This window comes from Cryptomeria japonica, chromosome 3 (genome assembly GCF_030272615.1).
Source record: "Cryptomeria japonica chromosome 3, Sugi_1.0, whole genome shotgun sequence".
Taxonomy (NCBI): Eukaryota; Viridiplantae; Streptophyta; class Pinopsida; order Cupressales; family Cupressaceae; genus Cryptomeria; species Cryptomeria japonica.
Window position 1 is genome coordinate 768,032,402 of NC_081407.1, and position 15,704 is coordinate 768,048,105.

Below are 15,704 nucleotides of genomic sequence, written 5' to 3' on the forward strand. Positions count from 1 at the left end.
GAGATAATACACGCAATTGGAATCTATAAAACCAACATGGTATTAGAGCGAATTTGATTTTGTGCCTATTTTGTGGTAAAATAATTTTCTTATTTTGCTGAGATCTTTGGCACATGGTATTAAATTTTGGATCGGGCTATATGTTGTGATATTAATGGCAACATCGCTGTTGGAGAAGATGAGGCGTGTAAGCCGTAGAAGCGCCAGGCATAGTTGCATAACATTGACTGAGGTTGCGAGATCGACTCCCACTACTACTACATATTCATACTCTTTCAACGAGCATTTTAATTGCTTTGGTCCACCACCGCAATCTCAAAGTCTCTAATTTTGGCTTCAACACATTAAAGAGACACGAGGATTTGGAGATTTCTTTTGCGTTATACAAAATAAGTTGAAGGCCCCATGATCATAATAGGGTGATCCAGGATGAGGTCAAGAAGGACAGTCCTGAACTCTTGCTTGTCAGTAGTGCCAAAGGAGTGCATTGGAAACCATACTTCTAAGGCAAGCATTGTAGGCAATCTTGGACGAGGCGGTTAGGAGGTTGATGCAAGAACTTGTAGCTTCAGAGGGAGCCACATCATCATGAAGATTTGTTGTAATGTATATTTCTCTGATACGGAGAAGTATGAGGTGAAAGCCCTTGTTAGTGCATATTTCTCTATGACGGAGAAGTAATGAGGTGAAAGCCCTTGTTAGTGTATATTTCTCTGTGACGGAGAAGTATGAGGTGAAAGCCCTTGTTAGTGTATATTTCTCTGTGACGGAGAAGTATGAGGTGAAAGCCCTTGTAATGCACTTTTTCTCTGTGACAGAGAAATTTGAGGTGAAAGCCCTTGTCTTCCACCCTCTGGGAGTAGCCATGGTGGATGTCATGTTGAGAGACTCCATGACAACATCACGTCGAGAGACTCCGTGATGAATTCTTTGTACTTGTGTTTCTCCACTCATGGGAGTAGCCATGGTAGACGTCATGTTGAGAGACTCTGTGATGGGCACTTGTACGTGTGTTTCTTTCCACACATGGGAGTAGCCATGGTGGATGTCATGTTGAGCGACTCCATGAGGACATCACGTTGAGTGACTCCGTGATGGGCACTTGTGCACATATTCCTTTCCACACATGGGAGTAGCCATGATGGACGTCATGTTGAGTGACTCCATGACGATATAACGTTGAGTGACTCCGTGATGAACTTTCTTCTACAAATGGGTGTAGCCATTGTGAGAGTCATGTTGAGAGACTCCATGACATGAATATCTGGAAAGATATCTCCCTAGCTAAGAGGGAGTGTTGTTGTATAGTGGCGGGAGAGTATCTTTGCCCAGAAAATAATATTTAACAATTACTAATATGCACTGATTATTTTTGTTATGGTGAACCGAACTTAGTATTTATTTATTTTCTCTAACTAACAAGCATCGGGTGCCTTAAGGGTGGTGACTTTTCAAGGAGTCACTGCCACTACTCACTCCACCTAAGGACGTGGAGAGGAATAAAAGGAAGACTTCCACCATATGGAAGATATGAAAAAGAAAGGAGTTTGAATCTGTGTTCAAAGAAACACAGATAATAAACGCAATTGGAATCTATAAAACCAACAAATAAAGTTTATAGAGCTTAACAGTGTTTTAGAAAAATAAGAAATAAAATTTTGTTTCAGCGCTTAAAATGTGTTTGAAATATTGTTTTCTTTACTTTTTCTTGTGACAGTAAGTTGTCTCTGCATTTCTCTTGCAGAGGTGGTCATCCCCAGGGACATTACCTTCAATGAAGGGTCAACTTGGGATGGCCACCCCTGCAGGTGGCACCCATAGGGATGGCGGGGTGAGGTTTTGCTTCTGTATGCCTCTCATCTGAGTTTGAATTAATAGACCCCATGGATGCATCCCTGGGGAACACTGATTACATTTGACATCGAACTTGACTTTGGGGTTCACTTACTATTTAATCTTTATTTTTTCTTTTAATTTAATGACTGGTGAATGCATTTATGTCTTGAAACATTAAAGTATATGATGGAAATAAAGGAATTTAATGTGAAAATGGATGCTTTGCTTTTCTAGGTGAAGCTTGTCGGTGTGCATCTCTAGGACAGTTTCTTTGGACTTTAGTCTTAAACATTCAGAGATAAGCTTGGGATATGTGTTGTTTCATTGTTTTTTTTTTTTAAATGATATTTCGAATGGCCTACAACTTGTCTGGAAAGGAAAGTTCGGCCATCATATGCTTACCGTGGTACAATGACAGTTAACTTCACATAATTTGGATTTTAAAAATCTCATTGGGATCAGTTCTACTTGCCATTATTTCATAAACTCATTGGTTTTAAACTTTAAACTATTGTTTCTCTGTATTGCATTCTTGACACTTTTGGTTTGATTATGGTATTTTGAAAAGAAGAAACCAACTGTATTTTTTGTTATGACAATTTACTTTTAGAAATTTGGCAATTTAGATGGAGTATTCTCTTTAACTTATGTCTAATTGTTATCTCTAAAACTGGTAAGATGAAAATTGTTATCTTTCCAAACACTTAATTTTTGATTGTTGATTTCTTGAAATCATTTGAAGAATTTTGTTCATTTTCTTTTGAAGCATCAAATCTTACAATTAAATTTTCATGGTTGTAGGAAAATGCGAGATACTATTGTCCTTACGATGAGGTTGTTTAAGAAGCAGGTACTTATCAAATCTCTTGTTTCGACAAAATGTTAAACATAAAAATAGTAAAATATGAAAGGACGCTTTCATTGCATTTTGGGATGTTATCAATCTTTGAACCCAAATATTCCATTATCCATTCTTTTGTAAGAAAAATTGTGTTACCCTCATCGGTTAATAGGTTTTGAGCTTTTAAATGTTTAAGATTCAAGAATTCATGATTTTGTCTTTGCATGAATTTGCAGCAGGGCTCAGGTGAATTTAAATTTTATGAATAGACAACTTAAAAAGGGATGTGTGACTGAGTTTCTAACCGAAAGGAAGGTATATCATTTGATATTTCTACATGCTTACCACCAATCCACCTTCCTCTACAGTATTTTCAGATCTGCCATATTCACATGTAGATATGGGTCTAGGGATAGTCATGGTGTCCAACAAGTTCAGAGATCTATGAGGCTTCCGTAGGTTGTTTCATGAAACACATTTGAAATCCAGAAGGATGGACTACTTCAGTTTATGAGATATCATGTATGTAAAACTGTTTTCAAACTGTTTATGATATGACTTTTCAAGCTAAAAACCCTCATTTACAGAATTATGGATTCCTTCCTAGGACCGAAGATCTGTAATGTCCCTTTTTATAAATTACCCTTTTAACCCTAGATTATAATTCTTAGTTATTAAAGGAGGGTTACAAGAGGGAGTAGCTTTAACTCTTAATAGTAAAACCCTGCAACAAGTTAGTAATTAGTCTACCAATTATACCATATAAGTGATTAATTAATTACTAAGTAAAGAATGATCTGATCATGATAAAATGAAGGCTGGCTAACTATGTAAAACAAGAAGACTAACTATCATTCATAAATCAAAGAGAGCTAACTATGATTAATAAGGTAAAGGAAAGCTAGATAAATATAAATATAAAGAAACATGGGTCATAAGTAAAAGTATCCCAAACAAAGTGAGTTAGGAGGGATGACTCAATAGGGTGTCCTCAACAGCCGTTCTCCCTTAACCCTACTTTATAGGGTGTCCTAATTGCTGTTCTCCCTCAATCAAGTCATATATATTTGTGCAAAGCATCATATTTCATCACTTCTTCCAGAATATATAGCCATAAACGACTCTAAAGTATGCTGTGTAAATGTAGATAACAGTGGACTGTTATCAGACATTAGTATGCAAAGAATGCTGTAGAAATATGGTGCACAAGATCACGCACCAGAATGTCTTAATGTATTAAACATGGATATGACAGAGAGCTCCTTACTTGCTGTGAGTTCAATCTGCTTTCTTCAATGTTCTTCTTCCTTATCTTACGATGATTGGGTATATTTAGAACATATGAAGGAATTAATTCTACATATAATAAATTAGCAAACTGTGGTAATCAGATGAACTGCTGAATATTTAATATCTTATAAAATCCAATCTAAAGCCTTCGATTCCTATTTCTTCAGGTCTTTTTGTGCCTGCAACTTAATAACAGTTCTGATCTGATCTGATCAATGGTGATCTCGATTCTCCATAGATGCTTTTGATTCCTTTCCTTTATATCTTTCAATGTGAGGGAGAGGTCACACCTCTTTATCATGTATGCCCTTTGGCAAGAGACACACCCTTTCACCATTAGCACCCTTTGAAAGAGTGCAACTCTTCATTATTTCTGTCCTTGGAAAGGGACACAACCTTTCACAATCAGATCTGCACTTACTTAAATCAGATCCACACTTTCATTTTCCAAATTCTCCCCCCTTCGAATGAGCTCTCTTTTCCCTTTTATACCTCATATTTGGGAGTCACAACTTATCATTTCATGCCTTTTGACTATTTATTAATTTAATTTAAACTTTAATTATATTTAGTTATTTTCTTTTATATTTTAAGTTAATTTTCTTTTTATTCGTTTGTATTTTAATTTTATTATTATTATTTATTATTAAATTCTATTATCAGAGTTGGGACATCACAAGATTTGCACCAATGGATCTAGGTATACTGACACCTGTTAGCAACAAACAACATATTGATGATTCCCAATTGATACTTCATGGCAATATTCTCCTGTGAAATGGAAAAAACTATTTCAGTGGGGTCGTGTTTTATGCTAAATTGTGGATTCTTCATGAAGCACTTGTCCCTCACCTTCATTTCCGTAGGGAATCTTCCAAGTGGTGTCCTAGTTTGAGTTTGCCTCAAAGTTGCATGGACACAGAAAGGGATACAACTACGGATACGGTATCGGATGCAGATACAGATACTGCCATTTTTTAAGACCCACAATATGGATACAGCTGACATTCATATAAAACACATACACATATTTAACACAATTTTCTTAGTTATTAGAGGAGGTTTTCATTACTTAAAATTTAAAAAGCAATATAGACTCATAATTGCTACATAAATAATTATAAGTTGATTTAACAATTTATAATATGCAAAAATAGTAGAGGTGCATTGGAAGATAACCCAAAATTGGGTCACTGAAATAGAAAAAATGTTTCATTTGTCTTTCTCATTTGGTGTAGGTTTTGTTTATATACCAAATTTTATTTTTGAATATGCATGAATGAAGTTTTTTTTAAATTAAATTTAGTAAGATTTATGTCAAATTTTAAAAAAGTCAAATCACATAGTATCCAGCATGGTTGGAAAATCAATCATTCCTTCATCAACCTTAGCCATTTGTTTTATGAAGTATCATGATATTCTTCACTTTCAAAGTGAAATGAGTTCATTGCCAAGTTAAGGGGAAATCAGTCATGGCCGTGGATTTGGGCACGAAGTGGAAGTTGTCAAGCATGGCTGTGGATTTGGGCATGAAGTGGAAGTGGAAGGCCATGGATTTCAAGGTGAACTGGAAGTTTTTCCCCTCTGAGTTGACCGCTTCAATGCTGGCTTAATTTGATCATTTCATTGCTTTTGCTTGCAAACTCTGAGGGATTCAAGGGATAACTCACTCATTGCCACCTCCATTCAATATCACCATCAAGACCTTGGTTGTTCCTCATCAAGCACTGATTTCACCAAGTGTAGAGTGACTGGCTCATAGGGCTGGCTTGGTGTTTTCTTCCTTTCATCATCACTAAGGTTTGATCAATTCTTGCTTCCTCATCCTATCCTGAAGATATCCACTTGCTCGCTTGACTTCTCATTACACTTGAGACTCATACCTTGGCTCCACGTGAAGGTTGCACTGTGAAGCATCACCCAATGATCACCTTGACCTTTGTCTATCACTTGAGCACCTAGAGCTGAGAAGACCTCAAACTAGTTTGGAGGAAGACCTGATTGCTGCTAGACTGCCTGACTTGATCACTTCCTAACAATCAAAGGCACTGCATCTCTCACTAGTAAAAGGCTAATAACTAAAGAAACTACTGCCAAGCTAAACGACTAAGCTAAGACAACTCCGCTACCAAGCAAAAAGTGGGGGTCCCCATTTGCAATGGAGTGATGTGTGAAAACGTCACAACACAACCACTTTAGGCAACTTCTAGACAAAACAATTTAACATTTTAGCCATAAAGTGATTTTATTTATATTTTAATTTTAACCAAAAATCATTTTATTTCAAATAATTATTAATTAAATATCAAAGTTCCATGGATACGGATACATATACAAATATGGATACTGTATTGGATACATATACGACCATTTTTAAGATCCCCAATATGGATACCGTTGTATACGTCATTCATAAAAAACACATACACATTTAACACAATTTTCTAAGTTATTCGAGCAGATTTTCATTACTTCAAAATCAATATAGACCAAAGAAGCATAAGTCTGGAATTAATCGGGATTAGGAAAAAATCGTGGGTGGGGCAGAGTTTTTCCCCAAATAATCGGGGTTAAAATCGTTGACTTGGGTCAACGATTTTTTAGGGATTAAATTGGTGAAAATCGCGTTGTACATCACAATTAAAACCTGAAAAAAAACGCGATTTTCGTTTCCTGTGAAATTGACAGAAATAAACCCTAAATAACAGCAGAAAAAATATAAGGTGGCGTTTTGTAGAGCAGACACCATAAAACATTGACCTGCGATTTTGACCACATTTTAAAAATCTATACGCATTTAAATTAGTTATAAAATTGCGAAAAAATGCATTTAAATTGATGGTAACAAGTTATTTGGCTCTGAAATTTGGCGTTTTCAGACTTCGGTAGTAGCTCTTGGACAATCCGTTTTTGTTGTCTGCAGTTGCACAATATAGTAGTCGGTAGTCTCGTCCTTTCTTTCGAAAATGAAGAGCTAGGGTTTTTATCTGTTGTTTTTAATATTTACATTTTTTTTGGTTATTCTTTGATAAAAAATGTAATACATGCATTTTAACTTTTAATAATAGAGTTTATCATTTAATTTTATTTATATTAATTTTTTATTAAAAATTTAACATTTATAATATTGATATTGAATAATATTTATTGTGTTGTTTTATTTTTTTATGAAAATTTTGAAAATATTAATTTTTAATAAATTAAAATTTTTAAAATTTAATATTTTAAACATTTAATTTTTTTAAAAAGATTTTACAATATTTAATTTTTAAAGTATTACTTTATAAAATTTAACTATTCAAACATTATTTAAATTTAAAAAATCTTTTAAATTTTTTATAGGAAGTTTATAATTTTTTTATTTACATTAAATTTTAACATTTACAATACTGAAATTTAATATTAATTTTACTTTATTCTTTTATTTTTTTTATATATGTTTTAACAACATTTTTTTTAGTCAATTAGAGTCTAATATTTTAAAATATTTAATTTATTTTTTAAATTATTAAACGATAAAATTTAGAAAATTCAAATATTAATTAGATTTAAGAAATATAATATTATTTTAGTTTAATATTAACGCATTTAATTTTGTGAGTTAAATATTAAATTTACTAATATTTTAAATTGATTATAACCTAAGATACTGGTTCTTCCCCTTTTGGCTTGGGTCCGGGTTCTGGTTCTTGTCCGGTCTTGGTTCTCCCTGGGTTCTCCCTTGGTTCCTCTCGGGTCCTTCCCAGGTGGCCGGGTTCCCTGTCGCAGGACCCACAGGGAACCCGACCATCTGGGAAGAACCTGGGTGGAACCCAGGTCGAACCCAGGAGTTTCCGGGTGAACTCAGGAGGATCTGCGTGAATCCAGGCCCGTGGGTTACAAAAAACGGGGCCCACGGGTCAAAAAACAATTAAAAACAATAAAAAAAGACTTTTAAAATAGTTTTTTTATAATAAAACTCTAATTCGCCCTTTTATGCATTTTTAAAAAAGACTTGAAACTTGAATATTGTCTATTTTCAATTTTGCAAATTATGAATATGATATTAGACTTTAGTCATTAGTTTACTGATTACATTTGCGATATATGAATATTTATTGGCATTGGCAATTATGGATTTATCATTTATGTATGGAAAGTCACATTGTATATATATATATATATATATATTTGTGTGTGTGTGTGTGTGTGTGTATGGACGAACCCATACCCGTACCCAAGATTTTTTTTTTGCCGAATGCGCGAATCCGAATCCGAAAATTATTTTTTGAATTTTTGAATATTTTAAATTTTTAATAATATTTTAATAATCCGATTTTTTCCTGATTTTTTCAAAAAATCTTATACTTTTGGTTTGCCGATTAATTCCCGAAACGATTAATGCTTCACTGATATAGACACATAATTGCTACATAAATAATGATAAGCTGATTTAACATTTTACAATATGCAAAATAGTAGAGTTGCATTGGAAGATTACCCAAAAAATGGGTCACTGAAATAGAAAAACATTTCATTTGTCTTTCTCATTTGGTGTAGGTTTTGTTTATACCATTTTATTTTAAATGCATGAAGTTCTTTGAAATTAAATTTAAGAAGATTTACTTCAAATTTTTTAAAAATTGAATCACATAGTATCTAGCATGGTTGGAAATCAAGGTTTTTGGGGCATGCGTGGGTACAGTATATGACGTTTATCTAGGCTGTATCGGATATGTATCCATCTTGGATACGGGAACGGATTCGGGGATACGTGTGCCCAGGGAGGGACAAAGGAGTTTCCGGCTACTCTGTTAAATATTAATTGCCTTAAATAATTTAAAACAATATAGTAAATTAATTATTTAATTTTACATAGCTGCCAAAAACGGACATTACATTACTTCAACACTCACCCCAAGTGCAACTTAAGGAGGAGCAAACAAATGCAAACATGCAAAGAAAGGTCCTAGAAAGAAGGCCTTGTGGGGTTACCCATGTACAAAAGATCTCTGAGAGTAAAGGAGAGTAAACTACAGGAAAACAAAAAACTCTCGCCAAAAGAAAGAAAACATGGAAACAAACTTGTACACCCCAAGGACTACATCCATCACAAATATACAATCAACACCAGAGAGAGAGAGAGAGAGAGAGAGATGTGAAGATGAGTTTTGAAGGATTGTCCAAAATCGACAACCAACACTTTGCCCCAAAACTCCCACTCCAAAAACCTGTGAAGACTCATGAAGAATAATGTATGTGATAACAAGTTGTGGTAACTGTCATCAAAGAGAAAATGGAAGATGAAACAACAGTATTTCTCAATCACTCACTATCAAGTAATAAGAAAGAATATACCTTACTGAGGTTGGCCAGGTCTCGACTTTGACACCACTATAAGAATTTCAAGTAAATGTACAAACACTAAACTCAGAAATATACTGGAATATGAAACAGCAGTATTTCTCAATCACTCACTAACAAGTAGAAAGAATATACCTCACTGAGGCTGGCCAGGTCTCGACTTTGACACCACTATAAGAATTTCAAGTAAATTGACAAATAATAAACTCAGAAATAGTGCAGCAACAATTATTTTTAATTATTTATTTATTTTATTATTTTTAGTTTTATTTGTATTTTATATATTTTCTTCAAATAACACACATGCAAAGTATAAATTACTAGCCACCAAATCTGATAAAATGATTGTAATGACACTCAGAAAGCTTGATCTGCTCCTGGAGGATTTCTGCATCAAAGATAGTGGAATTGTCACATTTGAAGTTTTCTGTCTCCAAACACCATGAGCTGCTGTACACGGATGTCACACTCACGAGAATATGTATATATATGTTTTTTAATCTGATAAGTGCCTTATCTTTCACCCCAATGCTTCATAGATTTCATGCTTTCTTTCTTCCATTCCTCAATCATAGGCAATCCCGATCAGTTAATTGACAGGTTGGAGATAACTAAATCTGACCCAGATAACTGGTAGTTCTAGTGAGGAATGCCCACTCCAACTTAACCGCCTTATTCTATTACATAGCTTACTCCTCTCTATGGACAATTCCTATGTTGCCAGCCACTCAATAGTACAGATTAGAGGAGTAGACCCCATGTTGTATTAATGTCAAAAGGGGGACACTATAGTGGGTGTCTAGGGCATAAACAGGAGAAAAAAAGGCATTTTTTGCAGTGTGAGATGCAACTGAAGATGTTTGTGCGTACAAACTATGTATGGTGAATTTTAGGGGTGGGCTCACCGAGTTTTCATGTGAGTTCAGCTTGAAATTCTTCAAGTAATCTGCATTCCCAAGTCGTGATTCTAAACTATAAAAATTCAGCTAGCAAGAAAACCCATGAATGCTTGACAACTTGTCAAATACTTTGCAAGTTTTCCAATTATGGTTTATGGGGATATAGAAACTGACACTATTACCTTTCATGGTATGAGGCAGTGGAAGAGAACATTGGAGGAGCTGGAGGTCACAACTTACCTATATGGCCTGGCCCAAGCTAGGGCAACTCCAACCAGGTAGTGGCTGAAAGGACTAACAAAGAGAAAAACTAAAAGGAGAGGTTGTCCCAAAAGATGCCCCCATAGAGCCCCCATAGCTGTCTGATTAAAAAGAGTTATTCTGTGTTCCTTTGTGGAAAACCATTTGGTTTATCGACTTCAATTTATTAACTAAGTTGCCGGTCCCTGTTCGGGCTTGGGTTTGGGTTTGCGGGTTCAGTCAATTTTTTTTCTTTTTTTGGATTTTGGGTTCGTTATTACAAAAACATATAAAAATAAAAAATATATACATACATAATGCAGTAGTTAAGTTCAAAATACACCACTATGCTAAGAATCAAATAACATAGCACAATGCACCACCATATTAGTAGTCAAACTTGACTTATGATGTTCTGGGTTCGTTTGGGCCATTGAACACTCAATTTTTGTGTTATGGCCATTGACACATTTTCAACTAAATCCATTTTTCCCATTTGATGGGAAATCACAACATCTGCCTTTAATTTTTTGAATATCTCTTTAGCCTCATCCACTTTAATGTCCCATACTTCTTTGTGCATGATTTTACCAGCAGTTTCCAATCATAGTTTCAAGTCCTCTCAAATCTCCACTGCCGCTAGATCATGTAGTGGGTAAATCCCACTAAAAATCCGATTTAAAATCACCTAGAGGGCTTCCAAATCTGTTCTAATGCAAATCTGAATCATAAACTGCTCTAGCTATTTTTTAATGGCTCACCAATTATGGAATTCGAAAGCTAGTTACTTGGAACATCTTTCAATTGAATGCTAAACAAGAAATACAGTAGCCTTTTTGGCAAGAAAAAACACTTTAAAAATGTAAAAAAAAATTAACATTCCGGTCATTTTCTGCCTGGGTTCCTTGAAAAGCGGCTAAATTCTTCCTGGGTTCTTCCCAGGTTGCAGGGCCACACCCTGTCCGAACCCACAGGAAACCGGACCCAGACCAGGACCCAGGACGAACTGGACCGGGATCTGGGGGTCCCTCTGCAGAACCCGGTAACTAGTTTATTAGCATAACTATTCTTTGTACAGTCTCATGTACTACTTGTGTATAGCTGATCTAAATGTATTTACATCCCAACTGTTATAGTTTTACATCTGTGACATCATATTCTATTGCCTATGCTGTCTTGTCTTTGTTCATGGTGCTCTTCCAAACTGTAAGGCTAGACCCTGGTTTTGGTCTTTTGTACACTTTACACCTTAAATGTAATATATTTGACTCCATTTTGAAAAAAATAAAGATTATGCATGAAAACATGGGAGGAGTAATACACTAAAAATTTGTTGAAAAGTCTACTCAAGCAAAAGAGTTTTGCATGTTCAAATCAGGATGTCACCTTGCAAAATTTAGAGGAATATTCTCCATTTGTTTTAGTATTTGAAGTGCCCTTATTGAGAGAAGCAACTATCAAGAGTTTGTGTTCACCAAGAGTTTCTATTGTTTTGAAAGTGAATATGAAATTTGAGACAATAAGGTTAATTCAATATGTAGTGAAAATAATCATGGAGGTGCTTTTATTTGAAAGGAATCTTCGCAAGTGAATGAAATGCGATTCTCTGTAATTTGCAAATATAGATGGCATTTGCTATTGTTAATGAAGAAATTGGCTTTGGTATGTGTCAAAATTAACGTTCAGCAGCAGCAGAAATTGAGCTGATTGTTGGGGCTAAGTTTCATGAAGAGCGAACTTTGAAGATTTATGACATCTTTGACATGTGAATCATTATTATGCTAAATTACTGTATCCTTGTATATATTAGTTTCTCATGTGGTTATACAAGAGCAACTAGGAAACTTCTTTATCTAATTAAAAATCACCTGATTATTGGTTGAGTCAGCCTTACTGCAGTTGGATATTTTGAACTGTAAGCTGGATGCATTATAAGTCACAGTTACCTGGTTTAAAAAAACTCAATATGCTTGGAAATTTAAGACATTTTGAAAATTTAATGATAGTAATGTTTATGAAAGGCTCCAAAAAAATTAAATATCACTAGAAGTAAGGAAATCAAATGTAATGTAACATCTTAATGGCATATTAAATTTTGGATCAGAATTATATGGTCAGAAGTACATGATTAATTTTCTTGATTTGAATTAATCTGAAACAATATATGTCAATATCTTGAAGATATCGATTAATTCCTTAGACGCTAGTTTCCTTCAATAAATAAATTTGATTATTTATGTTTACTGGACGAATAAGAAGAAAATATAATTCACACACATCACATGTATGTACACAGCGATTACTCTCTATGAACCATACAGTATATATCTCAGGCTTCACACAAATTCACACAGCAGATTGTTCATAGAGATAACAGCAAATAACTCCTGAAGATGATGTGGAATATGCACAGCTATATTTTCACGGACATCACATACATATACACAGCAACTATCTATCGGGTATTACACGGTTATATGCAGAATATCCTTCGACAACTATAGACCAAAAATCCCGATCAAGGAAACTATATATCGAATAAGCAACATGATGAATGGACATGACTCTTATTGGAAGGGTCAAAGGTAAAGGGTGCGAAGTTAACCCGATAGTCAACCGTTAATTTTCCATTAACAAATGAATGCAAACAACCAACAAAAATTATACGTAGAGATATGAACAAGCAATTTAGTAAACAAGAAGAATCGCATATGTAAGACAGCGATATCTCCTTCTGCTACAATAACATCAACACAAGTAATAAATTGAGTGTGTATTTTTGGACTGACATTGTTGAATTAAATTTTTGCCCTTGTTATTTGTTTCTGTTATTCTGTTTCCAAAATAACATAATAACTCATAAGGGTAGGGTCAGTGTGAATGGGTTTCTATGTTTAATGCTTGTTATTTCCTCTCATTTTATAATTAAAAATTAAAAATCAGTTTCCACATTTGGTCTGCACATGTTTGGCCTAGCTCAAAAAATTGGGGTTTGATTAAACCTCTGCCAAATACTAGTTGAAAGTTATATTAATGTGAGAAGTTACCAGGTTCATATTTTGCCACCCACTGCCACACCAGATGGAACTGGTTCAGGAGCAGGATGGGATGGGGCCTGGTTTTGCGTAGGCACAGCCCTGCCATCCCAATGGGATGGGGCAGGATGGGGCCTAGATTTGCACAGGGTACAGCCCTGTTGTCATGGGAGCCTCGTGGGTATGCCTGGGATAGAGAACCCAGGTTGGACTTGGGAGAATTCACAAACAGGCTGGGCGAGGCTTGCATGAATGGAAGGTTTGCCAGTTTCATGATTTCCTTGGATGATACGCATTCCTTATTTGTCAGGATCTCACTAGAATTTGAGGCAGGTGCACAGAAAATTCTTCCATAGCCTAGTCTATTGAAAATTCATTTAACTGCCCAGGCATTAGGGACTCCTCATAGAAAGCAAATATTTAACCACCTAGCAGTGCAAAGATGTTGTCCATGGCCAGGCATTGCTTAATATGTGCCCCATGCCTTGCCGGTCAATTATATATGATAAGAGAAAGTTCATTATATTTACTTTCTTTTTCTGGCATGTCTGCCATCCTTGCAGAAGTGGGGTGAGGATTGGCTGTCTACCAAATGGAAGAAGACAAATTTAATTCAAGATATTCTGTAAGGACAAGAAGAATAAATGAAGCAGTTGAGGTGTGGAAAGATAAAATTAAGACGTGCTAATTAAAGCAAAATAAATTATGTTAGTATCTCATTCAAAACAACTTTCCTACTTTAAAGCTAATATATTAGTAGCTCAAGTCTCAAGTATTGAAAAAAAATAAAAATCAAAAAAATCAATTTGAACCACTTGAAATTTCCTGTCCAAACCAAGATTGGAACATAATGTGATTATGTTAGCATATGTTTGCCAATTTTTTAGCATATGTTAGCATATATATAAAATGGCAAACCCTTTGTGGGGGGGGGGGGGGGAGCAATCACCATACCGGCAAACTGTGCCCAAGCCAGCAACTTAGTTATAACTTATAAATGCATCCCTTCGAATCTGCTGCTTCTTTTAGGAGGTCTCTCCAGTAGGATGAATTTGGAATTTCTAAAAAAAAGGTGAAATCTTTGTAGGTCGATGAAGTAATTCTATCAACGTTCAGAAGTGAATTTTTCCTATAACTAGAAAGTGGATGGGCTATTTAGTAGTGCACACGTTGGTAAAAATGGTCTATATAATTACTCTTGTCCTTCTCCGGTTTGCTTTACCCTTTGAAAAGAATCTTCCAAACTTGATTATTTGTTATTGACAAAGAATGAAATATTTGGATAAGAAATGAATGACAACCTCAAGCGATTTGAATATTGAAATGGATGACAAACTCTATGTATTCTCAGAATTGATATCAAGGGAACAATTTTGCATATGCTTAATTCTAGCTGATTGCTTGGCATTACATGAACTAGCAAGGAGCATAGTCAATAATGGATCAATTGTGTATCCTTGTTGGGCATACTACAGTGTAATATTTTACAGTGAAACTTTGTTTCCATTTATTGCAGGCGCTGGAGAAGAGAAAGGGAAAAAAGAAGTTCATCTTTTTGCCAAAATAGTTTTCCTACAAGTCATGGTTGGAAATTTACCATATGCATAATTTTAAAATTGTATCACTAGGCAAGCAACAGTCGTGTACAGTTGTATTTGTGTATCAGAATCAACACAATATTTCTTTATGTTACTTGATTGGAGTAAAAGCTTGGCTTTTGAAAAATAAAGGAAAACTTTGGTTTTCTAGCGTACGTTTTACAGGTTTTTCAAATGTCTGTTTATTTAACATTTTCCAAATTCGGAATGTGCCTTTCCAATGTTTTAACTGCTGGGAGCTGTAGAGTTATTGAAAAGAGAAATTTTATTCTGATTTTGCAATACTGAGAAAATTGTTGATTGCTGTTTAAAGCATAACTATGTTCCTTATGATCACAATTTACTGATTTTGGTGTACTTGTTTCTTTCCTTATTTTCATTTGCTTGTGGAGATTCTGCAAACTTGACTTATTACTAAATCTTGCTAAGTTTTTATTTTAATAAAGCTGTGTTCAACATACATGTTGAATGTTGGAACCTAGTACATTGTTAAAATTTTGATACTTTCTCACTCAAAGTGATAATTAGCTTTATTAGATATCTCTTCACGGAAATCAAAATTCTGCAAACTTGACTTATTACTAAATCTTGCTAAGTTTTTCTTTTAATAAAGCTGTGTTCA

The 15,704-nt window shown here is 34.7% G+C and overlaps 1 protein-coding gene across 3 annotated transcripts in view; it reads left to right on the top strand.

The window, feature by feature from the left end:
• Positions 1–15,356, top strand: part of LOC131078112 (uncharacterized) — a 154,597-nt gene extending 139,241 nt beyond the window's left edge. For all 3 annotated transcript variants that reach the window (XM_058015784.2, XM_058015782.2, XM_058015783.2), the window contains 2 exons: positions 2,638–2,686; positions 15,001–15,356. In XM_058015784.2, coding sequence (XP_057871767.2) covers positions 2,638–2,686; positions 15,001–15,051 — 100 coding nt within the window. In that variant the 3' untranslated portion in view covers positions 15,052–15,356. The remainder of the gene's footprint in view (positions 1–2,637; positions 2,687–15,000) is intronic.
• The last annotated feature ends 348 nt before the right edge of the window (positions 15,357–15,704 follow it).